The 25,577-nt window shown below is 42.6% G+C and overlaps 1 protein-coding gene across 3 annotated transcripts in view; it reads left to right on the top strand.

Moving 5' to 3' along the window:
• The window catches only part of Zfp407 (zinc finger protein 407), a 399,166-nt gene that overhangs the window by 271,831 nt on the left and 101,758 nt on the right, over window positions 1–25,577 (top strand). For all 3 annotated transcript variants that reach the window (XM_008772221.4, NM_001427664.1, XM_017601148.3), the window contains exon 8: window positions 14,156–14,334. In XM_008772221.4, coding sequence (XP_008770443.2) covers window positions 14,156–14,334 — 179 coding nt within the window. The remainder of the gene's footprint in view (window positions 1–14,155; window positions 14,335–25,577) is intronic.

The following is a 25,577-nucleotide window of genomic DNA, read 5'->3' as shown; positions in this document are numbered from 1 at the left end:
GTTAATAAAGAAGTTTGAACAATGTAGAAAGCAAAATACTTGTAACCCTCTCAAAAAGTAGCCATAGAGCTGTGTACTTGGACACTACCCAGTGGCCTGACCCAGCAGCGGAGTCCCTGATAGGTTTCTTTTCCCTGCTCGATTTTACCCATGACTTATGTCATATAATAGAATTAAACGAAGAAATGGAAGAAAGAAACTTATTTCAAAAGGTTATAATCTATAAAAGACAAATTCACAACAGTGATCTAATAAGAATTTACCTATTTGACAGAAAAGTAACAAATTCAGGGAAGTTTTTTATAAAGGAGAATAATGGAAACACTCTCCAGTTAGAATTTACTATTGTAGAAGATATTTCAAAGAATATACTGTAAGGTCCATTGTTTGAAAAAGAATGATATCCCAGACTCAAATTGTATGCAAAGGCAAGGAGCGCTTCATTGTGCAGAAGTCCAGCATGAGGGGCTCTCCATCCAAGGTGGAGAGACAACCAAGTGAGCTTGCAGCCCGACTTAAAGCACATTAAGGGATTCTGGAGGAGGTGACCTTTCTCTTGCTCCATCTCTAAGGGCATTCCATTCCCAGGGTGTTGGGGCTGGACACTTGCTGACCCATTGTCCTTGCTTCAGGGCAGCTTCTAATGGCAGGATAGTTTCTGACTGGCCGCCTGAAGGCCTAGTTTCCCACAGTGCCGATCTGAACCTGTCCCAGAGTTGGCTGTCTCAGTACTTTGGGATCATCTCAGGCGCCTGTAGACTGTTGTAGCCCCAGACAGACAGATCCAGTAACCTGGCCTTGTAGAATTGTGTTTGCAAAATGATATTTTGTCATTGGTGGGTTTTTCCCCCAGTGTGGGAGTACAGGCATATATGCATGCATGTCTGTGAGTATGCATGCATGTATGTATATATGCATTCATGATTTATTGACGGGGGACAGTTCTGTAGAGTTCTGTATCAGTTCCCTCTTGTTGGGCTCTCATAGCACAAGGTTTTTACCATAGAACGATCTTGTTGGCCCATCCATTGAATTTAAATGTTTAATTTGCCAACATTCTTGAAGAACTTCCTTCTTGTTTTACTGTTTGGTAGTTTGAAAGGCCTGAGTCTCCACCCCAGCCTTTCCTTCCTGCCCTGCGGACTCACAGAGGGCCCATCCGGCCTTCCCTCTAGTTCTCCCTTCATAGCAGTTTCTTGGTGTTAAGAGAGCATAGTTCTGCTATGTCCCCTCACACAGCAGTGTTTCCTTCCCCTGTTGTGACATGGTCACCTCTGCCTGCGTCTGGCTCCCTTCTTCACATCCTCTCCTGTGCCATCCGAGTCTTGAACCTGACCCCTCAGATGTGTTCCCACCAGCCTCCCAGCTGAGCTGAGCCTGCTGTCCCTTTCATCACATGGAATGTTCCCATTTTGTTAGGTACTGGACAGTCCAGCTGTTTTTGAAATTGATATTTTGATCGTTTTCACTTTACATGTGTAAAAATGATGCTATCATGAGAAATTTTGATGATCCAAAAATACATGAACCTTTTACATAATAATGACAATCATTAAAACTAAGTAGGCTGCTCGCTCATTCACACCTTAATAATTGGTTTGTGTTTGATGCTGAAAGGACCCTACAATGCATGTCTAGACTGCTTTCTAAGTTCACATTACATTTTAGAATCTTTCCCATTTTAGTACTTTATTTTGCTTAATGTTGATGGTGGGCTTTTGTTTGCGTGTGTGTGTGTGTGTGTGTGTGTGTGTGTGTGTGTGTGTGTGTGTGCACGCAAGCCTTGGGATATGTTTGAAATCCAGTGTATTAGGCAAAGCTCTCCCCACAGCCCACCTCCAGAGCCTGTTAGCTCCTCACCAAATCGCAGGTTTTCCTAGTGGGGGCGTTATTCTGTAGAACGCTATGGCTCTTGAGGTCTGTGGAATTTTGAGCAGCATTGGTGCTGCAGACCTGCCCTGTCAAGGGTGTGTTCAGAAGCCTGGGATAAGCAGAAACAGACCTGTAACTGGCCGGTCGGGCCTGTTGCTGTGTTCCGTCTTGAAGCTTTCCAGGTTGGGGGATGCCTCTCCTTCTTTACACTGTTACCCCTGTATTCACTCTTCCCTTCTGAGATTTGAAGCTGCTAGTCTTCTTACTTCTGGACTCTCTGTCCTTAAGTTTGTAATTTGTATTCCCTTTGTTCTAGAAGCATTAGTCACCATGATCCTTACATATCTGCACTGTTTGTTTTATCCTGGTGGAGATTTCTTTTAAAGATTTATTTATTTATTTATTATATATACTGTAGCTGTCTTCAGACACACCAGAAGAGGGCATCGGATTCCATTATAGATGGTTGTGAGCCACCATGTGGTTGCTGGGATTTGAACTAAGGAACTCTAGAAAATCAGTCAGTGCTCTTAACCACTGAGCCATCTCTCCAGGCCCTGTTTTTGTGTCTTATATTTGAGTCAGAATCTTTTTTCCCCTAATAATTTACTTATTTTTAGGTTGGTGTTTATCTGCATGTATGCATGTCTGTGTGAGGGTATCAGATACTGGAGTTACAGATGGTTGTGAGCTGCCATGGGGCTGCTGGGAACTGAACCGAGTCCTCTGGAAGAGCAGTCAGTGCTCTTAACCACTGAGCCACCTCTCCAGCCCTTGGTGGAGATTTTTATATTTTAAAACTTAATTATAAGTACTCCTTATAATCTCTAAGTCACCTGTTTTATATATTAATATATATTTTTTCAGCATGTTATTTTTAGTACAAGTTATATGGCAACTTAGCTCAGGGGAACTTAGGTATTTTGGTAGCATATGAATTTTAAATTTTCTTCAGGAAAACACTAATCAAGACCATAAAAATACTTTTTGTTCTCATCTTTGATTTTTTTCCTCTGCTTTAAAGTTTTAAAGCCTGGACACTGTTAATTTTGGAATGATTAGGACAGCGAGACTCATATACTTGGCCTGCTCTGATACTCATCCGTAGTTACTTGAGAATCTAAGTAAAAGGATCCTTTGAACTTAAGTGTTCAAGGCCAGCCTCAGCAGCAAACGGGGTGTTTACTTCAGAAAAAAAAAGCTACCAATAATAAAATAAAAGAGGAGTGGAAAGGAGGGGTGGGAGGAAAGGCCACTCCCCCGTGTAACCTGCTGTTGACTGATGCCCACTGACCGTGCAGCCCGCTGCTCCTGTCCGTTGTAAGGTGCATCCACGTATAGCAGCCTTTACGCTCACTGTTTTGTCCCTTGATGTTCTGGGCTCAGCACTCCAAGTGACATTTCTATGCTGACCAACTGTGACCAGTCAGTTCCTTATTACACAGGCCAGTCTCAACTTCTTAAGATGTTTGTATTTAGTGTAGTGTAGTCAGTGGCATTTACAACTGCTGGAGTGACTCTGTTTCATTCAAACAAACTAAAATCACCTTTTATATACGATAAAACAATTGGTGATCATTATTCAGACGTTTGTGGTGCAGTCTTTGTAATAGGAAGACTAGCTATAGGAACAGGAAAATTGAGCATTTTTCTTATTATCCCTTCATTTTTAGATTGCATTTGTTAATCTGTCAGACAGCCTTATGCGATAGTGTTCTCACACAGCAATGCCCTGTGATCAGACTGCTTGGAAGCAAATGCTTAAGGAATAAACACTCTGTGGCTGTAGAGACGAGTTGATGGTTAAGAGTATATGTTGCCCCTTCAGAGGATAGAGTTTAGTTCCCACCATAACCTCAATTGGCCTGCAGCCTCCTGTACCTCTAACTCCAGCGGACCTAACGCCTGCTCTAAGCTGCAGAGGCTCCTGCACTCTCACACACCCCTGCCGCATGGTATATACACATAGTTAACAGTAAGCATTCTGAGTAAACATCTGAAAGGTAAAGCCTTCAGAACCCACTACTGCCATATACACGTGAGTCTGCATGAGTAGAACGCAATGTGCAGAGCTCCCCTGGCCTTCTGACTCACCTCCCTGCTTCTGTGCTCACAGTATTTCTTAGCATCTGCTGGCCTCAGGAGGACAGCGCTTCCTGGGGAGGGCTCTATAAACCTTCATGGAAGCTTTATGTATCATTTCCAATAAGCTTACTTATATTTATGGTATTTGATTTATAGAATTTTGCTGTGTTTGTGTGTTGAAATGTATATCTGACTTTATGATCCCAGCTTTCATTATAACAGTCACTTTATTTCTGAATAAAAGGTGGAGATTTTTTTTTCTCTCTAAATCAGTGTTTTCCAAGTAGCAGATGCTATATGCAGTGAGGTTGGATTTAGTTGCTGTGGAAAGCAGAATGGAGAGTAGTGTGACGGGCTGTATGTGGCACTTACGTTGTGTGGTAGAGCAAATGAAAATGCAGCAGCAGCAGCTGACGTCACTGCACATGTGTGCACAGAAATGGAATGCCTGCTAGTAATGTCACTTAGGGATTCACAGTGCACTGACTTTCAAACTGAAGAAGAGAGGGGATTATTATATTCTCAACGGTCCAGATAGAGTAATGCAGAGTCTCTGCAGGGAGAGAGAGAGAGAGAGAGAGAGAGAGAGAGAGAGAGAGAGAGAGAGAGAGAGAGAGAGAGTGAGTTCGTGTTTATTTTATAATTTGGGCAAGCAGTAGTCCAAAGTAACAGTGCCATTTAAAATAATAGTTATATATGCAAACACACACACACGCTATACCTGGATAATCTTCCTCATTTGCTATACTTATAAATGCTGCGTCTCCACTCCAAACTTTCTCAATTTTGAATACTCTGTTTAGGGTGATTTAGCTCAATTTCACACTTGGTTGTTATACAGTTTGGTCCATTCCGTAGATATTTAGTGCCTATATTCATTTAAATCACTTATGAGTCCTTGTCCAATTTTTGAGGTAAATGACACCATCCATGTGGAATTCCTTGTGAAGTCTTGTGGTTCATCCTTTTCACCATGTTGAGATTAGTCATTACTTTTTTTTTTTTTTTTTTTTGATTCTTTTTTTCCGGACCTGGGGACCGAACCCAGGGCCTTGCGCTTCCTAGGTAAGCGCTCTGCCACTGAGCTAAATCCCCAGCCCCTAGTCATTACTTTTAAGCCCTCCCTCTTCACTTGATGGTGGTGATTTCATAAATATAATTTCCAAAAGTACATTGTTTTTCTTAATTTCTTCCTTGACATAAACTTAAAATCTCTCCTTTAATATAAAAAACAGCCAACATCTTCTCCTGTAACAGATACAGTAGAAGCCCCAGGACGGAGGTCTGTGAACATGTACACAGAGAGGCAGTTGGAGAAGGTGCAACCCAATTGCAGCAGAACCCTGGGTTTAGAGATGTTAGTGCCAAGTGAAGACACACAAGGGCGGCAGCAGCTGTGGAGGGGCCCAGCCTGAGAAGTTTGGCTCCCATTCCCCTTGGAGCCCATAAGATCATGAGTGAAAGCCAGACATTGGATGTGGAGATATTTACAGTTAGGCTTTGCTTTGCTCTGATTGGATTGTGACGGTGTCCCAGGTTTCCTTTCTTGAAGGTAAAAAAAAATTTTTTTTAGCAAGAGTTTCTGATTTTACAGGAGTTCACAAGTGAGCACCTGACCTTTTAAAGTCTTTGAAACTTTAAGAAGACTGGACATTTTAGAAAGATGTTGGGTATTTTAGAGAGACATTGGACATTTAAGAGGGGGTTTGAACTTTGAGAGAGAATTTGCATGTATTAAAGAGACGGAACATTTAAAGTATTTTAATTTTTAAATACCATGGGCTTTTGAAGATACACCATGTTTTATATTGTGATGTTGAGATTAACATGGCATCCTGCGGATAAGCAAGAAAGGGAAGGCTATGTTTAACAGTACTGCTTGGCTTAGAGTGACAACGACTAATTGTCCTATCTTTTGTTCATTTGTTTGTTTGTCAACTTGACAGAAGCTAACGTTATCTGAGAAAAGGGAAGCACACTTGACTGGCCTTTAGGACAGCCTGTGAGGTATTTTTCTCAATTAGTGATTGAGGTAGAAGGGTCCAGTGCATTGTGTGTGGTGCCACAGCTGCACAGACTGTCCTGGGGCTCAGCAAGCCATGAGGGAGTGATACGATAGACAGCACCGGTCCATGACCGCAACTCCTCCTCCAGGCCTCTGCACTGACTTTGATGACAGACTGTGATGTAGAAGTATAAGTGAAATGAACCGTTTTGGTTATGATGTTATCTTACAACAAGCCATAACTAATGCAGTTAAACTTACTTACATTCTTAGTTGAAAGCCTCTAGGGAAGGGAGGATACATTGTCTTTTTCCTTTATTGAACAGTGACTTTATTTAGGTTTCAAATGTTATCCCATTTCCCAGTTTCTCCTCTGCAAATTCCCATCCCATCCCCCCTTCCCCTGACCCACCCACACACTCCAACTGCATCCCCACCCGGGCATTCCCCTACACTGGGGCATCAAGCCTTCACAGGACCAAGGGCCTCTCCTCCCATTGATGCCCAACAAGACCGTCCTCTGCTACATATGCTGCTGGAGCCATGGGTCCCTCCATGTGTACTCTCTGGTTGGTGGCTTAGTCCCTGGGAGCTCTGGTTGGTTGGTATTGTTGTTCTTCAGCTCCTTCAGTCCTTTCTCTAACTCCTCCACTGGGGACCCTGTGCTCAGTCTGATGGGTGACTGCCAGTATCCTCCTCTGTATTTCTCACACTCTGGCAGAGCCTCTCAGGAGACAGCTATACTAGGCTCTCCCAACAAGCACTCCTTGGCATCCGCAATAGTGTCTGGGTTCGGTGTCTGCATATGCGATGGAACCCCAGGTGGGGCAGCCTCTGGATGGCCTTTCCTTCAGTCTCTGCTCCACACTTTGTCTCCATAACTCCTCCTGTGAGTAGTTTGTTCCCCTTCTAAGAAGAACTGAAGCAGCCATGCTTTCTTTGGTCTTCCTTAAGCTTCGTGTGGTCTGTGAACTGTATCTTGGGTATTTCTAGCATTTGGGCTAATATCCACTTAGCAGTGAGTGCATACTATGTGTGTTCCTTTAAGACTGGGTTACCTCACTGAGAATATTTTCAAATTCCACCCATTTGCCTAATAATTTCAAGAAGTCGTTTTTTGTATACCTGAGGATCTCCATTGTGTGGATGTACCACATTTTCTGTATCCATTCCTCTGTTGAAGGGCATCTGGGTTCTTTCCAGCTTCTGGCTATTATAAATAAGGCTGCTATGAACATAGTGGAGCACGTGTCTTTGTTATATGTTGGGGCATCTTTTGGGTATATGCCCAAGAGAGGTATAGCTGGATCCTCAGGCAGTTCAATGTCCAATTTTCTGAGGAACCTCCAGACTGATTTCCAGAATGGTTGTACCAGTCTGCAATCCCACCAACAATGGAGGAGTGTTCCTCTTTCTCCGCATCCTCGCCAGCATCTGCTGTCACCTGAGTTTTTGATCTTAGCTATTCTGACTGATATGAAGTGGAATCTCAGGGTTGTTTTGATTTGCAATTTCCCTGATGACTAAGTGTATGGAACATTTCTTTAGGTGCTTCTCAGCCATTTGCTATTCCTTAGTTGAGTTTTTTTTTTCTTTTTGAGTTATGTACCCCATTTTTTAATAGGGTTATTGGTTCTCTGGAGTCTAACTTCTTGAGTTCTTTGTATATATTGGATATGAGCCTTCTATTGGATGTAGGTTTGGTAAGAATCTTTTCCCAATCTGTTGATTGCAATTTTGTCCTATTGACAGTGTCTTTTTGCCTTCCAAAAACTTTTCAATTTTGAGATCCCATTTGTCAATTCTTGAACTTAGAGCATAAGCCATTGGTGTTCTGCTCAGAAAATTTCCCCCTGTACCCATGTGTTCCAGGCTCTTGCCCACTTTCTCTTCTATTAGGACCAGTGTATCTGGTTTGATGTGGAAGTCCTCAATCCACTTGTACTTGAGCTTTGTACAAGGAGATAAGAATAGATCGATTTGCATTCTTCTACATGCTGACCTCCAGTTAAACCAGCACCATTTGTTGAAAATGCTATCTTTTTTCCACTGGATGGTTTTTTGCTCCTTGGTCAAAGATCAAGTGACCATAGGTGTGTGGGTTCATTTCTGGGTCTTTAACTCTGTTCCACTGATCTACCTGCCTGTCTCTGTACCAATACCATACAGTTTTTATCACTGTTGCTCTGTAATACTGCTTGAGGTCAGGGATGGTGATTCCCTCAGAAGTTCTTTGATTGTTGAGAATAATTTTTGCTATCCTGGAATTTTTGTTATTCCAAACGAGTTTGAAAATTGCTCTTTCTAAGTCTTTGACGAATTGAGTAGGAATTTTGATGGGGATTGCATTGAATCTGTAGATTGCTTTGGCAAAATGGCCATCTTTACTGTATTAATCCTGCCAATCCATGAGCATGGGAAGTCTTTGCATCTTCTGAGATCTTCTTTATTTCTTTCTTCAGAGGCTTGACGTTCTTATCATACAGATCTTTCACTTGCTTGGTTAGAGTCACAGCAAAGTATTTTATGTTATATGTGACTATTGTAAAGGGTGTCATTTCCCTAATTTCTTTCTTCGCCTGCTTAATCCTTTGAGTAGAGGAAGGCAACTGATTTATTTGAGTTAATTTTATACCCAGACACTTTGCTGAAGGTGTTTATCAGGTTTAGTAGTTCTCTGGTGGAACTTTTGGGGTCACTTAAGTACACTATCATATCATCTGCAAATAGTGATATTTTCACTTCTTCCTTTTCAATTTGTATCCCTTTGACCCCCTTTTGATTGCTCTGGCTAGGACTTTGATTACTATATTGAATAAGTAGGGAGAGAGTGGGCAGCCTTGTCTAGCCCCTGATTTTAGTGGGATTGCTTCAAGTTTCTCTCCATTTAGTATGATGTTGGCTACTGGTTTGCTGTATATTGCTTTTACTATGTTTAGGTATGGGCCTTGAATTCCTGATCTTTCCAGGACTTTTATCATGTTGAATTTTGTCAAATGCTTTCTCAGCATCTAATGAAATGATCACGTGGTTTTTATCTTTGAGTTTATTTATATAGTGGATTATGTTGATGGATTTCCATATATTGAATCATCCCTGCATCCCTGGGATGAAGCCTACTTGATCAGGATGGATGATTGTTTTGATGTGCTCTTGGATTCGGTTTGCAAGAATTTTATTGAGTATTTTTGCGTTGATAATCATAAGGGAAATTGGTCCGAAGTTTCCTTTCTTTGTTGTCATTGTGTGGTTTAGATATAAGAGTAACTGTGGCTTCATAAAAGGAATTGGGTAGTATTTTTTCTGTTTCTATTTTATGGAATAATTTAAAGAGTATTGGTATTAGGTCTTCTTTGAAGGTCTGATCGAATTCTGCACTAAACCCATCTGGTCCTGGGCTTTTTTTTGGGGGGGGGGCTTTTAACAATGACTGCTTCTATTTCTTTAGGGGTTATGGTACTGTTCAGATGGTTTATCTAATCCTCATATAAGTTTGTACCTGGTATCTGTCTAGAAAATAGTCCATCTCATCCAGATTTTCCAGTTTTGTTGCATCCTGTCAGATCAGTCTGCACTAAGTCTGATCTTTAGTAACAACCAAACCAACAGAAAGCCCACATACACATTGAAGGTGAGCAAAGCTCTACTCAATGACAATTTGATCAAGGAAGAAATAAAGAAAGAAATTAAAGACTTTTTAGAATTTAATTAAGAGGAAGGCACAATATACCCAAACTTTTGGGACACAATGAAAGCAGTGCTAAGAGCTAAAGCTCATAGCTCTGAGTGCCTCCAAAAAGAAACAGGAGAGAGCATACATCAGCAGCTTGACAGCATATCTAAAAGCTCTAGAACAAAAAGAAGCAAATACACCCAGGAGGAGTAGACGGCAGGAAATAAACAAACTCAGGGCTGAAATCAACCAAGTAGAAAGAAGAACTATACAAAGAATCAACAAAACCAGGAGCTGGTCCTTTGAGATAGGTAAACCCTTGGCCAGACTGACAGGTCGACACAGAGACAATTTTCAAATTAACAAATCAGAAATGAAAAGACAGACATAACAGCAGAAACCGAGTAAATCCAAAAAACCATCAGATCCTACTACAAAAGCCTATATTCAACAAAAGTAAGACTACATTTTCTTTAAAGCTGTATCATACCTCCTCATACTTAGACAGCCACAAGTTGGACTCAGTGGTTTATGTGTCAGTGAAGTGGCTTGGAAGGTCAAAGTGCTGGCTGACATATTTGAGAGCCTTAGTTTGATTACTTGTATGATCAAGATGTATATGGGTTAGGTAGAGAAGTCCTCTGACTTACAGGCCCACACATGCATCTGCATGCACACCCACATGCATGTGCACAAACACAAGCATACACACAGATACATGCACACATTGTAGCATGGGGAATCCATGCACAGTTAATTAATGTTTTAAAGTGTTTAAAGCATCTAAGATTGATTGGGGGGCTGTTTATGTATAGGAGTAAACCCAGAGGCCCTGAGGGTGAGTTTGCTTAGAATGCATTGGATGGGTGAAAGGAGGTTTCAACGAATTAATTTCAAGTAACTTTTCTTTCTTTTAAGATTTGTGGTTCTCTGCTTAGCCATGCCTGTCCTGGAACTCATTCTGCAGACTAGTCAGTCTGTCCTTGAACTCAGAGAACCACCTGCCTTGAGTGCTAGGACAAAAGGCATGCACTGCTGTCACCTAGCAGTTTTTTAAACTCTCAAAATACTGTTGTTCTTATCAAAAGAGTATTTGGGATTTGGGTCCTGGCAGCTCCGCAGGGATTACCTCAGCTTTAAGAGTCATGTAGAGAAACATTCCTTTCCTGCTCCACAGTAGAGATCACTGTAACTGGAGGTGGAGCCTTTGAGCTTAGAAATGGAGAGGCCTTCGCTGTGATGAGATCTTCAAGTAATGGTTTGTCTCAGGTGATGTTTGGTTCCTACAGTGTGCCAGAGCCTCAGTGCATGTGCCACACGCCTTTGCCCCCGGAGTCCAAACCTGAACCTGTGGACAGCTTTGAACCACTCTAGGATTCTGATGAAACTGTGAGCTGGGCACCTGCCTTCCTGTGAAGACCAAATTCAGGCTTCAGATGATTTAAATTTAACTCTTATCTGTATTTCATAGCTAAGGGCAGGAGGGGATCTCAGAATTAAAATAACTGCCTTAGATCACAGAGCCCTGATAGAGAGGGTTGGAGTTCACACATTGGAAACAATGTGTTAGGCTGGGTTGCCTAACCTCATGCCTAAGTTATCACCTGCTCCTTAGCTGCCTGCTGTGTTGGAATGGTAGCAAGGGACAGGGGGACATATACTGCACAACTTTCTGCAGGTCCAGAGCCAGAGTTCCCAGACTGTTCTGTCCCTGGGTGGACGCTTACGCTGTCTTTCTTTGGAGTCTTCTTTGTCCAGAGAGGGTCTCCTGGGTCTCCTTCTGGGCCACTTGAGGCCGAAAGCTCACCTAAGGATTGGAAGTGTGCACAGAACTTCTTAGCACATTTCTAAGAATGTTTAGCTTTGCAGGAAACAGGATGCACAAGGATAGGTGGGGACAGTAATGAACATTTTGTTATGTAGAAATCTTGTGGCAAAGGAAAGGAATTCAGAGAATGGAAGTCCAGGCCAGAGGAGTACTGCTCAAGGACAAAAAGGCCCCTCAGTCTGTGTCTCCTCTATCCTCAAGGTGCTTGCTTTGTGGTTCTTAGCAGGGGAATCAGAGGGCATCTTAAATGCATGTAGTCATGGTGGCCTGTCTCCATACAGCCCGTCTACAGGGGAAAGAAGCCTCACAGAGGTGACAGGCAGCTTTATGTGCAGATCAGGCACAGTGACATCTGAGTGACAAACTCGGTAAAAGCTCATTACTCACTCACATAGAAATACAAGTCACATGAAGATAGCAGCCGTGGCCTCTTCACTCTGGAACCCCAGCCTTGTTAGTGTGTGTCTTCCTAGTGACAGGGACATGAGGCCTGTGATCTTAACCCAGAGATAGCACACACGGTCTCTATTCAGGGAAGCTGGAAAACGTGTGAGATTTGGTGTGTTCATTCAGCAGCTATCACCTCAAGACCCTTTAGACTTTCATTGTGCTAAAACCAGCACCATCTGTGTTAGCCAGGGTAGTGATGTCATACATTTGCTCTCCCCTGTGTCTATAAACAGTGATGCCGTTAGCAGATACCTTGCTGCTGTTGAAAATGAATTGGAGATGTCCAAAACTACAGGAATACTTGGAAATAATTCACCAGGTATTTACACAAGTCAGAAAATGTTCTCCTTCATTTTTGCCAACACAGAAGGTAATATTTGTGTTGTCAGGCATGAGTCTGTTCATCCACGTGGTTCTGCTGTCCTTGCTTCTGTGTGCTGTGCTGGAATTTTGCCATGTAGTAAGTAATATTCTGGAGTACTTGAATACAGAAGGGCTTTCCACACAGAAACCATAACCACATACTAGGCTGTTACGTAGAGAATCTCATGTCAGTGTACAACATAATTGAAAGAAGCAGTTTAGCGGGAAGAAAGACTAATTTTAGCCCACAGTTTGGAGAGTTAAATGTCTAAGGCTAGCCAGATGCGTTGCTTTGGGCCTGGTTTGCAGAGTCACAGACCATTGCATACCAGGACAGACATCATACATCACACGGATGCTCAGCTCATGGAGATTAGGAAGCAGAGGAGAGAGATGGGAAGGGGACAGAGAAGGTGAAGCCCCTCTTAGTGCATGCCACAAAGGACCCAGTTCCTCTGAGCAGAGCTACTCGCTAAAGTGTACAGCACCTTCCAGAATAGCAGTCCGCTGGGGAGCCGCCTTCAGCGTGTGAGCCTGAAATCACACCGTCCTAGGCTGCAGGCTTTCCTCAGGGACTGGGGTGGCTGTGTCATGTTTGCTAGGCCAGTGGCAATGCAGTACACATGGGTACTTTCCTTCTCCTTTTCATTGTTGGTTAGCAATGGGCAAACAGGTTTGGTAATCAGCAGACTATAGGAGAAATGGAATGTGTCTACATGTCAACCAGCTGATGCATATTCTACATGCAGAGACATTGAACAGTACTTGGCCAAGCCCTTCCCCAAGTCATCCTGAGGTAGCTAGGACATCTCTGTAGTCCCTGTTCTCTCCCACCCATTCTCATGGTGTTGGTTTTTCTGTCTATACATTCTGAAGTGTTTTGGAAAGAGTTAGGCATTGTTTTTTCTTTCTGTTCTTTTAGCTTTCCCTCACATAGAGCGACTTTTTTTCATGTTTATTATTCTGTCAGTGGGAGAAAATACCCTTTCCCTTTCTGTGAAGTCCTGTTCTTCATGCTGTTTTCATTCACTGTTCCATGCCATGCGGGTCCTGATCCAGCTTCTCTTAGAAGTGCATAGAAAGAGACCCATGCAGTCTCAACGTCCAGCCTTGCTTGCTGCCTTCACATGGGAATGATACGGGTAATGTAAACCTCTTGGCTCTCACCTCTCACCTTCCTGACAAGCCTTTCTGAGAGAGGCAAACATTGTGATGTAATTGAGTGGTGTAGGTGATTTCTGGTCTTCTGTTATACGGCATACGTTGCCTCTTCTATCACTTCTCAGCCTCAGGTACTCAGGAAGCCATTTTTCTAAGAATGGTTGCAGTTTCATTCTCTGGCAGTGTCTTTCAGGAGTCTTGATGTGTGTTTTACTCTCTTACTCATCCTGTTTCCGTTGGCTAGTGGGGCCTTGACTAGTGTCCAGTCTGAAACTCCACCATCTCAGGGAGCTGTGTGGTGTCAACACATTGCCCTACTGTAGAGCAAGTCGAGGGGCTTTTGTAGCTCCCTTTCTACCCTGAGGCTGTCTCAGCACCATAAGAAGAGGGGACAGCTTTTCCTGGCAGAGCCTAAGAAGAGAAGGCTTTGTTCCCCCGCGCTCTGAATTCAGTAGCGTTCATGCAGTAACAACGAATTGATACTAAACACACAGGGTGGGGTTTGTCCTCTAGTTCTTCAGAGGTGAATTGCTGAGGCAGAGGCCGCCTTTGGACCTGGAACCTTGGTTGTAGAGCCGTCATCATCGTAAGTGGGTTTCTTACTTCTGCGAACCATGTGAAGCTGGCACGTGGAGCACTACGACTGCGCAGGGGAGCGGGACCAGCATTTGCCATAGAGTGGTGCTAATTAGACCTCATTTCCTTTCTTACTTGATAGGTCAAACTGTGCTGAGAATATCCGCAAACACATTTTACACACCGGCAAACATGAAGGCGTCAAGATGTACAACTGCCCAAAGTGTGACTATGGGACGAATGTCCCCGTGGAATTCCGGAACCACTTGAAGGAGCAGCATCCTGACATTGAGAACCCTGACCTCGCATACTTGCATGCTGGTAAGGAACGGAAACATTAAGGCACTTGGTTCTTAACTGATCTCAGTGCATTGTGCGCAGTGGTCCTGATGCTGTTCCTACAGTACTGGGGCTTCTTCCCATGGAATCCAGTGTTGATGGGGTCTCTTTCTGGTTTTGTATGGAGGTTCATCTTGCTCCTTCCCCATTCTACGTGGAAATAAGCCCTTTCACCTGTATTTTAATCACATATGCAAATCTAACAAAATTATTGAGGAGCATCGTTATTAACAAATATTAAAGCATAAGCAGATACATATATACACTCACATATCATGAGATACATCTGTGCGTTTTCTTACAGTAATGAAATGTTCCTTTTCCATCCTTAGCCATACCTCTTGCTACAATTCGTGTAGCCCTACCTCAGCAGCTAACCTATCTGCAGCACACGATTGTGTGTTTTTAACCTGGTGTTCACTGGTGATCTTCTACATAAAACACTGTCCTTTACTTAGTATTCATATTGATTGTAACTGTTGATTATTCGCTCTCGTCAAAAGCAACGACACCATCTGCTTCGGTGGGGTGTCTGCACTTCTGCCGCTTCTCCTATCAAGGAGTAGGCATGGTGCACATCTACTGCACCCGAGACAGCTGCAGGTGTGTCTGGTTGGCACACGGCAGCCACACCAAATTATCTGCAGCTCTTTTCTCCAGTCGTTACGTCTTACATTTCTATAAACCCAGCCCAAAGAAAGATGGTGTCAAAGAAACCCACTGCAGGCACAGGGAGCCCAGGCTCCCTGGATTGACCAGAGAAGAAAGACTTCTAGTGGCAGAAGTGGAGATGTGCGTTTGCCGTGCTGGCCCCTCATGCTACCGAGGCAGCACCCATTGCTCACAGGCAGAGTCCCCCGAAGCCCCGGTGGAGCGAGGCCAGCCTCTTTCCTGTGTCTCACACGTCTCCCTGAGGAGAGGAGACTCTTTAAGGCAGTGATACAGCAGTGAGCTCCTTCAGGAAAGGCTAAGCACTGAGCCATGACGTGGTATTTCAAAGTGTGTTAGCCTGCTATATTATGTTATATTTGTCATACTTAAGTTAATTCTTCATTTGTTCTACATACTAAAACATAATCGCTTAAAAAGTTCTTTAATTATTGTCTGTATAGGGTATATGCTGTGAATTTGCCCTGCTGTGTCTACAAATCTAGATGTTCATATTATTTCTACGTTGGACTTTATACTGTTGAGATGTACTTTATTCCACTTTATTTCACAGGAGTTGTAAATAGAAGAGTGGGGACTTTGGCCGTTATCACAGCACTGTGCCCTCTTGTCTTCCTTTCTAATTACAACTAATGCAGTACATTGACGCTAAACTGACTTCAGCTTTTAGCTTTACTGAGGTGTATGCTGGATTGCATTTGATGTTCTCCCTCGCCTTTGTCTTTGTGATCTCCACACTCAGACAGGCTCGTCCAAGGCCTGTTCCTGGGGTTAAGTCAGGTCTGGGTGCCCTGCCCTGCAGAGCCTTGCACACGCGGTCCCTTCCCAGGGCTCTGGCCCTCTGTTTCCACTGGCTCCTTCATGCCCGCTGTCAGTTTGATACCTGATACATGTCATGGCATCCTGTACAATAGTTTATTTTGTGAAAAAGTCTGAAACTCTGAAATACCTGACAGTTTTTCATTGGTTTTCCTTTACAAAAACCAATTATTACTTCAACATAAAAAGGGAGGAATTTTTCTGACATGATTGCCTCGGTAAGTCCATGCTGACTCACTGCTATTAAATTGTACTTCTCCACATGTATCATTAAGCCCATCCATGAGTATCATCTCAAATTTATTTCCTAATATAGATGCTAGACTTACAGGTCTATAATTTTCAGCTTCTCTCCTTTTCTTTTTAACCTTCAGGCTGGATTCCTTGTTTTCTAGTCTCCTAGTTCTTCACTCTAACAAAAGACTTCCTAAAATAATTAACAGTTCAGGGGTGGGAATCTTTTATCTACCCAGTCATCGACCCCAGTTCATGTATTTAAATGCTGCTAAGAGTCTTTGTTCCGCCCAAACCCATGTATATGCCCTGGCATCTTCTGCTGCAGTCAGTCGCCTGGATCCATTCTGGCATGGCAACTTTGGTGTTTTGGTAACTGGCCTTGCTCTTTGCTGTCTTTCTGGTTTGCATGCCTGTTCAAGTTCCTAAGTTTAGATAAACTGCACTGCTGCATTCTTTGAGTTGAGGAGTGAAAAGTATCAGAAGGCTGTTTCTATCAGCCTTCACTTCCGTGCTATGATTGACAGCCCACGAAACTCGATTTCTGAATGTTTGTCTATGAGAGAATGTGATTTACTCATCAGGGAAGCAGACTTGTTCGCCCCTCAGCACGTCTTTATTAAATAATATTCTCCTTTCTTCGAGACCCTGCAGTGACACATCCTTACACACTTTAATGCTTCATGTGCTTGAGTAGACAGTCTTTAGCGTTTCGGCACTGCATCCGAATACCTCGCTTTTGTGCTCAGCACCGTGGATCATTGTGCCGACTGAATCCTGATGGCTTCCTATTCCGTGGCCAGTGGCAGTGCTGCAGTCGCACCATCAAGCTATGCGTTTTAATTACAAAGAAAGAGGAGCAGGAATGATAGTGCCAGGCTTCTCACTAGACCGTTCGCTCTTCAAAAGCAAGTCTCTGATGGTCATGAGTTCCAGATAATGATTCGAAAAACGGGTCTTCAGTAGTTACGTAGCCTAAGGATACATAACTAGAGTGTGGCTGAGACAAGTTCTCGAATGTTCCACCATATAGTCTAATCCTGCGTGTAAAGGAATTTTGAAAAGTTGGGTCATCACATTTTACCCTGTAAAACTTAAAAGTAGGGAATTTCAGATTCATATTATCTGAATATGTGTATTAGGAAGTAAAATGCACAATATCGTTAAATCCACTACGGTGAATATTTTCGTGGTTTCTCGATGTCCCTATATCATACAGAAGAACTGGGAGGGTAGAATCAAATGAACTAGTGTTGCTGTGGCCTGTATCAGGTATGGAGCTTTGACCACTCCCTCCACCAGTCTGTATTTCCTTCCTCAGCTTCACGGTAGCACAGAATGCACAGTGGGAGTAAACCTTTGTCCATGAACTCCTGATAGGACTGACAGGTAGTGCCAGGAAATCTTTAGAACCTTGCTCAGTTAGACACTCTCGGAGAGATGGTGGTCACAGAGGCTCATTACTGGCTACAGGGTTACAGAAAGTTCTGAAGTGGTGTTTACATCTTTTCACCCAGAAGATAGGCTCGATCCTCACTCGCCTCCAAGGCCTGAGCAGTTGAGAGAGAGCACAGTAAAATGCCCTTTATGTCTTAACTGCCTTCTCACAGTTACACTCTGGTCTAGTCAGGACCGCATGCATGGCATTTGAGAACAGGACTCTGAAAGTTAAAAATGTTTTGAAAAGAGAAGGGAAACAGAGTTGTTGTTTAAAGGAAAATTGATTGTTGTAAGTTAGAGTGGAGACAGTATAATCTGATCCAGTAATTGATGCAGCTCTCACTTTTATAGACCTTTTACCAACTGTGTATTCAATATAATTATATTTTAAAAATTTACATGCCATCACATGTTTTGAATCCCAATTAAAAGTGGTTTTATGTAAGAACTGTTTATTGTAGGTGTTGATGAGCTCTATCACTAGTTCTACACAACAGGTTGTTGCTTTACTTGAACCTGTTTAATGAAGGAAAACACCATAGAGTTTTCAAATTACAAAATTTAAATATATTTCATAATCTTTGAAACCTATTAAAATATAACATTTTTTAAAAATTCAGTCACTTTTATTTGCAATGAGTAAAATTATCATTGTACAACTTTTCTGAGGTTTTATGGAGCAGTTACAAAATCTCACAAAAGTACAGAATAGTAACATTCACTCAGCATCCCTAAATGCTGCCATGATGTCATCATAGAGCAACAAAGCCCTGCAAGGAAAATGCCCCCACTCCAGTGCTGCTGCCCCGACTGCAGTGCTGCTGTCCCAACTGCAGTGCTGCTGCCCTGACTACAGTGCTGCTGCCCCGACTGCAGTGCTGCTGCCCCGACTGCAGTGCTGCTGTCCCAACTGCAGTGCTGCTGCCCCGACTGCAGTGCTGCTGCCCTGACTGCAATGCTAATGCCCCGACTGCAGTGCTCTCTTCTCTTTCAGACCTTACCTACTTCTTCAGTCACACCCTTCATTTTCTCTTCACTAGACTCTGTCTGTTGGCCAGCATTTACCATTGCTGTCATGTCTTAGTTTTCCTGGTCCATGACTGCTTCTCTTTGATGACTTTGATACTTGCACAGATCTAGTCCAGTCAGTTGTGTGGAATTTCCCTTAACTTGTGTTACCTGATGTTTATGTAAGATTGAGTTGAGGCTGCAGAAGGACATGTGTTACAGCCCAGACGGTGGTGCCCCGACCAGCGAGTGAGACGTTCTGCAGAGTCCTGCACTGTAAAATGGCGCTTCCTTTCCATGAGTGCATAGCTTTAATAATTAGTGTCTGACTCTGTACTGTGCCTGAGGCTCACCTTGCATGCCTCCTGCCCAGGTTCTAAAATTTGGTTTTCAGACGGCCTGTGTGTCCCAGCTGTGTACATCGCCTGTCTGTGCTTCCGCTTCTGGACATCCTCATCAGACAGTAGGGCATCCTTGTGAGCATTGGACCCGTGACTTCCCTCTGATTGTGTATTTAGGTCTGTCTGAGTTTGGATCCGCAGTGACTTGGTGGCTCTGACAGTAAAAGCACAAATGGTAAAAGAAAGAAAAAAGAGAGAAGTTAAACTTCAAGATACAAAATAAAACTTTGTACCTCAAAGGACATTATTTAAAAATTAAAACTATATAAAAAGACAGAAAATATACACAGCTCTGTCTTATACAGTGCCTATATCCAGAACATTTAATGTTCGCCTCAGTGTGTGCTACACAGCCTCAGGGCAAGCGTCTCCTTAACACTGGGGAAGTGCGGAAGAGTTCTCACCAACCTGACCAGTACCCAGTAAGCATTATGACTTACTGGGCAAACACACACCACATAAAAATGAGATGCCGTAACGTCATTACTTTCAATTTGTCTCATGCTTTTAATTTACTTCTGTTTGAAGGCTAAGGCTGTGTCTGAATATGAAATACCCACAAAGATCTGTGTATCCATAGTTTGTTCCCAGGTGACCACTGCATTCGTAAAGGAGACTGGACCTTAAGCGCCCAGCTTTCACTGTAGGCTTATCCACTGATGGCTGACAAAAGAATGAGCAAGTAAGAGATAAGCTTGGGAGAGATAAATTGCATCACTTAGGCCATCCTCGGGGAACATGTGCCTTCTCCATGGCTTGGCCTGTCTTACTCTGTTCACCATCAGCCATGAAGCCCAAAGCTCTCATGCCATGCGCGCCATGATGCGCCATGGGCTCACAGCAGTGGGGATGAGACCCTGGGCTGAAACTGCCCTGACAGCCAATCTGTTGCCCTCTTCTGCTGCTTCACAGTGCACTTATTCTCTGAATCATTTTAAGTCGTTTTCTGTGTAACATGAAGTATGGGCTGTATTCTTTTGTCTACAAGGCCATATCTTATCTTATTCACCGAAAACATTACCTTCGGCAATTTCTTTCTTTTTTTTTTTTTTTTTTTGGCCTTCTGTCCCAAGTAAGTCAGCTGTACTTCTTTATATTAGCATAGCAGTTCTAAAGTTAGGTGTATGTGGGCTTCATTTTGTTCTCACAGTGCCACGGTTGCTTATGAACATTTCTTCAGCTTTGTGCTCTTCCCCTCTTCATTGTTCTGGGACCTGATTTAATCCATCACGAGTTGTCTGATTTGTCACTGCCTGTCTCTTTTCTTGAATGACTTTCTTACAGAAGGGAACGACAGTGCAGTTCAAAAAAATCTTACAAAAAAATAAAATGAAGTCTGTATATTTGTGTTGAGAATACAGTACACAGTGAAATTAATGTTCTTTAGTTTTTCTATCTTAAATAAAAAATAGAGTTTTTTCCCTTTTGATATTCTTCTTTTGTGAGCTTTGAAATTGTAAAAATATATTCGCCTAATTCATATTTTGTATTCAAAATAATATGTCACGTAACAAGAAAGGCCTTCCCAGAACTATGGTGTTAGGCACTTTTATTGTTACCCTTAACTGATATATGTGTCATAGCCTGCTACACATGTAAGCAATGCGTTAGGCATCTGTGTTTCAATATCCATGTCTGAATGTGCTATGAATATGTCTGTCTGTCTGTCTGTCTGTCTGTCTACAGTCTGTCATATAATTACTGCTGTCATGGCTGTGCTAAAGGAAGTGTGACACTAAGATCAAGTATTGCAGAAGGAGTTGACCAGGAGAGACTGTTCTACCTCACATCAGGTGGATCATACTGATGTTGTCTTCCGTGACTGGATTTGTCATGTTACAAGGTGTCTTCAACGTTCACCCATGTCATGGCATTTGACTGAATTTCCTTCCTTCAAGAGACTCAGTAAATATGCATCACTCCATAAGCTACACATGGTGGCAGCTAGCTTTTCTATACCCGTGGCTTTCTGGGTATTGAGAGATTACTTAGAAAACATACTTGAAAAGGACAATATGGAGATAGGGAAGAATTGGTAGAAAAAATCAGACGAATTGCCATGTGCCTCTAAAGGTAAATTGACCCAAAAAGTGCTACATGCATGTTAGTGAGCATTTGGAAGTAAGAGTCACTTAAATAAAATTTCAAATTTCCTTTATTGAGAAAAAGGGAGAATATTTAAGCTTCTTGAAATACTCTTACTTTCTTATTGTTTCCCCTTTTTTTCCTAAGGAAGATTAAAAACACTTAGATACATTCTTTTAATAGAAGAAAATCCATCATTGTAAAGTAGTCTCTTGAATCACCTAATAGCTTTCAGTGCAGCAGAATATAGCGTAGGCCCTAACTCGATAAAACAGTATTTTTGATGGCTGGTCTAGAGTCTTCTTAAAAAGCTCTGCTCAGACGTGCTCGCTCTTGTCACCGCTATTAGTGCCATTTGTTGAGTAGCATGTCAGAGTGATTGGCAGGGACTCATTCTTTCTGCTAAAGACTCATAATTTTAGTGCATGCTTAAAATAAAAACCTAGCACAAGTGACTTCCTGTTTGTAAAGGAAAAGACAGGATTCCTTTGCAAGTAGCATAGATTAGTTCAGTCAGTGCATGGGATGTAACATTGAGTTTTTCCTTTTGGAAGAGAAGCTGTTGGTTACAGGGGGCTGCAGGGTCTGTCTTACAGCATTTGCCTAGGCTCACTCTGCCACAGTGACTTCAGTGCTACTCTCCTTCTATGTGCTGGCTGGGGACACATTCGGGTCCATGTCTTCAATGGTAAAATAGATTATTTTTCCACTTGGACTTAAGTAGCCATCACTCTCTCTTACTGCTGTGTGTCTTGAAAGGATTAAATGAGTTAATATTTATAACATATTAAAATAGGACATAGCTTTCTATTAATTTCTCTAAGCATGTTTCAAATAAAATATATAATTAAAAACTACTCTGTTTCTGTTCTTTTTAACCATGCCTGTAGGTAGGTGCTCCTCTTGACTGACAAGGTCCATGCTCTGTGTTGTACTTTATGTTAACATAGACGGCCTGAACTATTAACACGGCTCACATAGTCATACCTTAGCCACTTTTTTCTGATGTTTTCCCTTATTCTTTTGGGAAGCACGACTCTGTAATAAATAATCTGCTGTAAAGACCGTCCACATCTCAGCACGGACACATTCTGTTCTCCTGATGTGCTTGTGTCCTGTTTAATGGCTTTGGCTTCACTTGAACTTTTGTAGTTTAGAAAGCAGCCAAACTCAACAACGACTTCTGCTGGTCCAATAGTTAAGGGAACAAAATACTTATTGAATATTTGACATTTTGTTAGTATCCTGTCAACACTGAACTGTGACACTTTGCCGTGCTTAATGGATAAACTGTCCATTTATATTTATGAGATTTCCCTGGCTATTTAGACCAGGCAGATATCACATTTAAATCAAAGACCAAATAATATAGCTCCCAAATGTTGCCATTCTTGTGCACATTTTATTATTAAATTCTTTCAACTTTTAAATGTTTTTGCCGCTCAAAGGTGAGTGGAAGTTCCGTTTACCTCAGCAATGGCAATGTAGTTCGTATTTGTGTAGCTGAAGTCTTCACATAGCTGAGTAATACTAAATGTATGAAAGGAGAGCTGATGGGCACTTTTATCGGTGTCAGAAGAGGCAGGAAATCTGAGCAGGCAGGAAGAACTCCAGGGCCAGGGACGGGTCTGAGGAGTGCAAGGAGCTAGCCGAGAGGGTGAGGTATGAAGCAACTCTGAGAAGGGGAGACAAAGGATATTGCCTCGGAACACTTTAGGGCTCTGTTCTGTTTTAATGGTTTCCTACTGTGAAATCTTCATCCATGTCTCTGGCCTTTACCTCCTGGTATATAATGAAAAAATAAATAAATGTGTTTATGATAAGTGCTTTTCAGGTTATGAGTCTTTGGCCATGAGCTAGAACTAAGCCCACAAAGTAATATTGTTTCATATGGAATTCCTTTTAGTACTTAATATATTTTCACCTCAATTTCTGTGTCCAACGTTAGATGTTTTCTGGTCAGCTGAATATATCAAATTTGTAGTATCTTTCCTTCCTTTACAAAAACATTTCCAATGTAGGACCGTGTGTTTTGTTATTTGTGGCAGGATCGATTCGGGTGTGCTCATATGCTAGGCATTAAGATGCCAGCAGACCCCTGTCTTATGGTGTGCACAGTGATTTTCACTCCCTGTCTTAAGGTGTGCACAGTGATTTTCACTCACTGTGGGAAGCACTATTTTCTCATCATAATACAGCACAATGGAACGTTTTTCTCTGAGGAGAACTGACATGTAGCGTGGTGATTTACAGGCACTTTATCTGAGTATTCATATTTACTTCTACTGCACTTCTCCAAGCTCAGCACCAGCGTCTGTGTTAGAGATAGACCCCGCTGCGTCTGCCTCCTGACAGGCTCACCCTGAATCCATAGTCTCTTCTGTGGGCTGAGCAACCGCGGCTGGGCCCTGTGTGGGGAGACTGTGAGTTCTCACTGAAGCCCTGACGCTCAGGTACGTGAAGTGATGCAGTGGTCTTTGGTGTGGGTTTCCCATCAGTCAGAACATCAGGGGACCCCTCACACTTACACAACTTTAAAGACATATTAATCTAAACCTCTTCATTGGGTCCAAATTATTAGTCAGAGACCTTGTTGCCATCTCTGCAGAGAAGGAAAAAAAAATAACTTTTAAGCTTCAGTGTAAGCAAGGTTTTGAAAACATCTAAGTTCACGAATTTAACTTCTCATTTTCTCTTTGCCATGTCGTAAAACTTTTTCCAGTCACTAGAAATTAAGTTTTGCTGATATCTTGTATCAGCTGTTGTATTGATCTAATAAATAAGGTTTCTATGACACTTGTGGATATTGGTGAAATGTTCTCAATGCCTGTAAGAAGAAGAATCTCAAATGAGCTCTCTGTGCAGTGTCCCCTTCCGTACCACACCCAGTCAGTGTGGTCATTGACTGAGCAACCATACAAACAGATGTGCAGTTGCTTATGAGTGGGGAAAGCTTACCGTGGTTTCCAGAGACACTAGCAGTGTTGTCGTGTGGAAAGAATGTAAGGGAAGGGTTTCTGTGGTCTTGAACTAACTGCAGATCGTTCTCCGTAAATGACCACATTGTGTGACAACTGAGTGATGCAGGCATTTATAATTAGCTCAATATTTGCAAAGTAGCTGGCTACTTTAAGACAAGTAGTACGGTCGGAAGCCACCCTTCAGTGTCACTGTAACCACAATTAGGCTGCTGTTTTGTAAAGGACAGTTGGCAGTGTCACATGTGCTGGAATGAACATCACCATTCCAACGTGCTTTATCGGTCACAGGTCTCTCACGGGAGACTTCAGCTTCTCAAACTGTGAGTTAGAAGTATCTGGTAAAGAGGACCTAATGTACCAAATTTAGTCTTAGGTGTGAAACTCTAAGCATGGAAGTTTTAAGAATATGTACAATTTAAAACAAGCAAGCAAGCAAAAACCACAGGTCGAGTCTCCTTGATAGCCCCTCTCTTGTTAAAACTGGGAGGTCAGTAGGTGAGGTCAAAGGCCGGAGTCTCAGCATTGTGCAGCCTCCCTGGAGTCAGCCCTTAGCACTCTTCCCCAGGGGAATATCGGTGTCTTTAATACAGGTTGCCATGGTAGATGTGGGTCACTCTCTCATTGCATGACAGACACATTGAGGGCTTTGGCAGGTGTGTCACGGCTATGTTGTCCTTTGAAGTCACTGCCTTGTTTATTGTCCATCTCAGTAATTTTCCACCAGCCTGCCAGTGGCCCGCCTAACCTTGGAGTTCCTTGCTTTCTCTCATGGATAAGAACCTGTCGCATTCGCACAGTGCTGTTTTCCTGACAGGACTTTGCACAGGTGTAGCTCTTGGGTCAAATAGGCTACTCTGAAGTATGTGTGTCTATGTCTGTGTCTGTGTCTGTGCCTGTGTCTGTGTCTGCATCTGTGTGTTGTTCTGCTGTTCCAATCTGTTATTTTAATCAGGTGCTAGTTAAAAATCTAAGGGTAGGTTTTCTTTGTCTAGTACTCTATGAGTGGATTTCCAGATAGTATTTATTAGAGAGATCTTTCCACCTGTGCCTGACTCTGACTATGATATTGACCTTTCGTAATTAAAATGCTCTGTCTCATTGACATAGCATACCATTTTAGTTCTGCCTTCCCCCACTTACTCCTGTGCCACTGTGCTCGTCCCTTTCAAATGGGAGATGCTGGCCCATTTATCCTTAGTAACCATGTTAAATTTTTCCGTCCTTTTAGATATTTAGGTTTTATTGGACAAAGGTAGATTGTACCTTCTCTAAATGTATCTTAAATAACTGCCCCTTACAGGAATCAAGGACTGCAAGGGAAGGAAAGTGCTGGCCCACAGACCAAGCTGAAGGAACAAACGTTCCTACTGGGTCCAGTTCCTAAGACGGACCATCAGGACAGTGGCTGGGCTCTACAGTCCAGGTCTAAAGGACCTCTAGAAAATGATCTGTACAGTGGCCTTGATTGCACTAAGCAAACAGAGAAGGAGCAATCAGCCTGCCAAAGCCAGCTCTTGTTTGTCCTTGGCTGGGTTCTGAATGCTCAGGAAGAGAATATAACCCCTAGAAATGGAGTTGACACTTCAGG

This window comes from Rattus norvegicus, chromosome 18 (genome assembly GCF_036323735.1).
Source record: "Rattus norvegicus strain BN/NHsdMcwi chromosome 18, GRCr8, whole genome shotgun sequence".
Lineage (NCBI taxonomy): Eukaryota > Metazoa > Chordata > Mammalia > Rodentia > Muridae > Rattus > Rattus norvegicus.
Note: the sequence above shows the minus strand (reverse complement) of the source record. Positions and strands in the feature narration are given on the sequence as shown.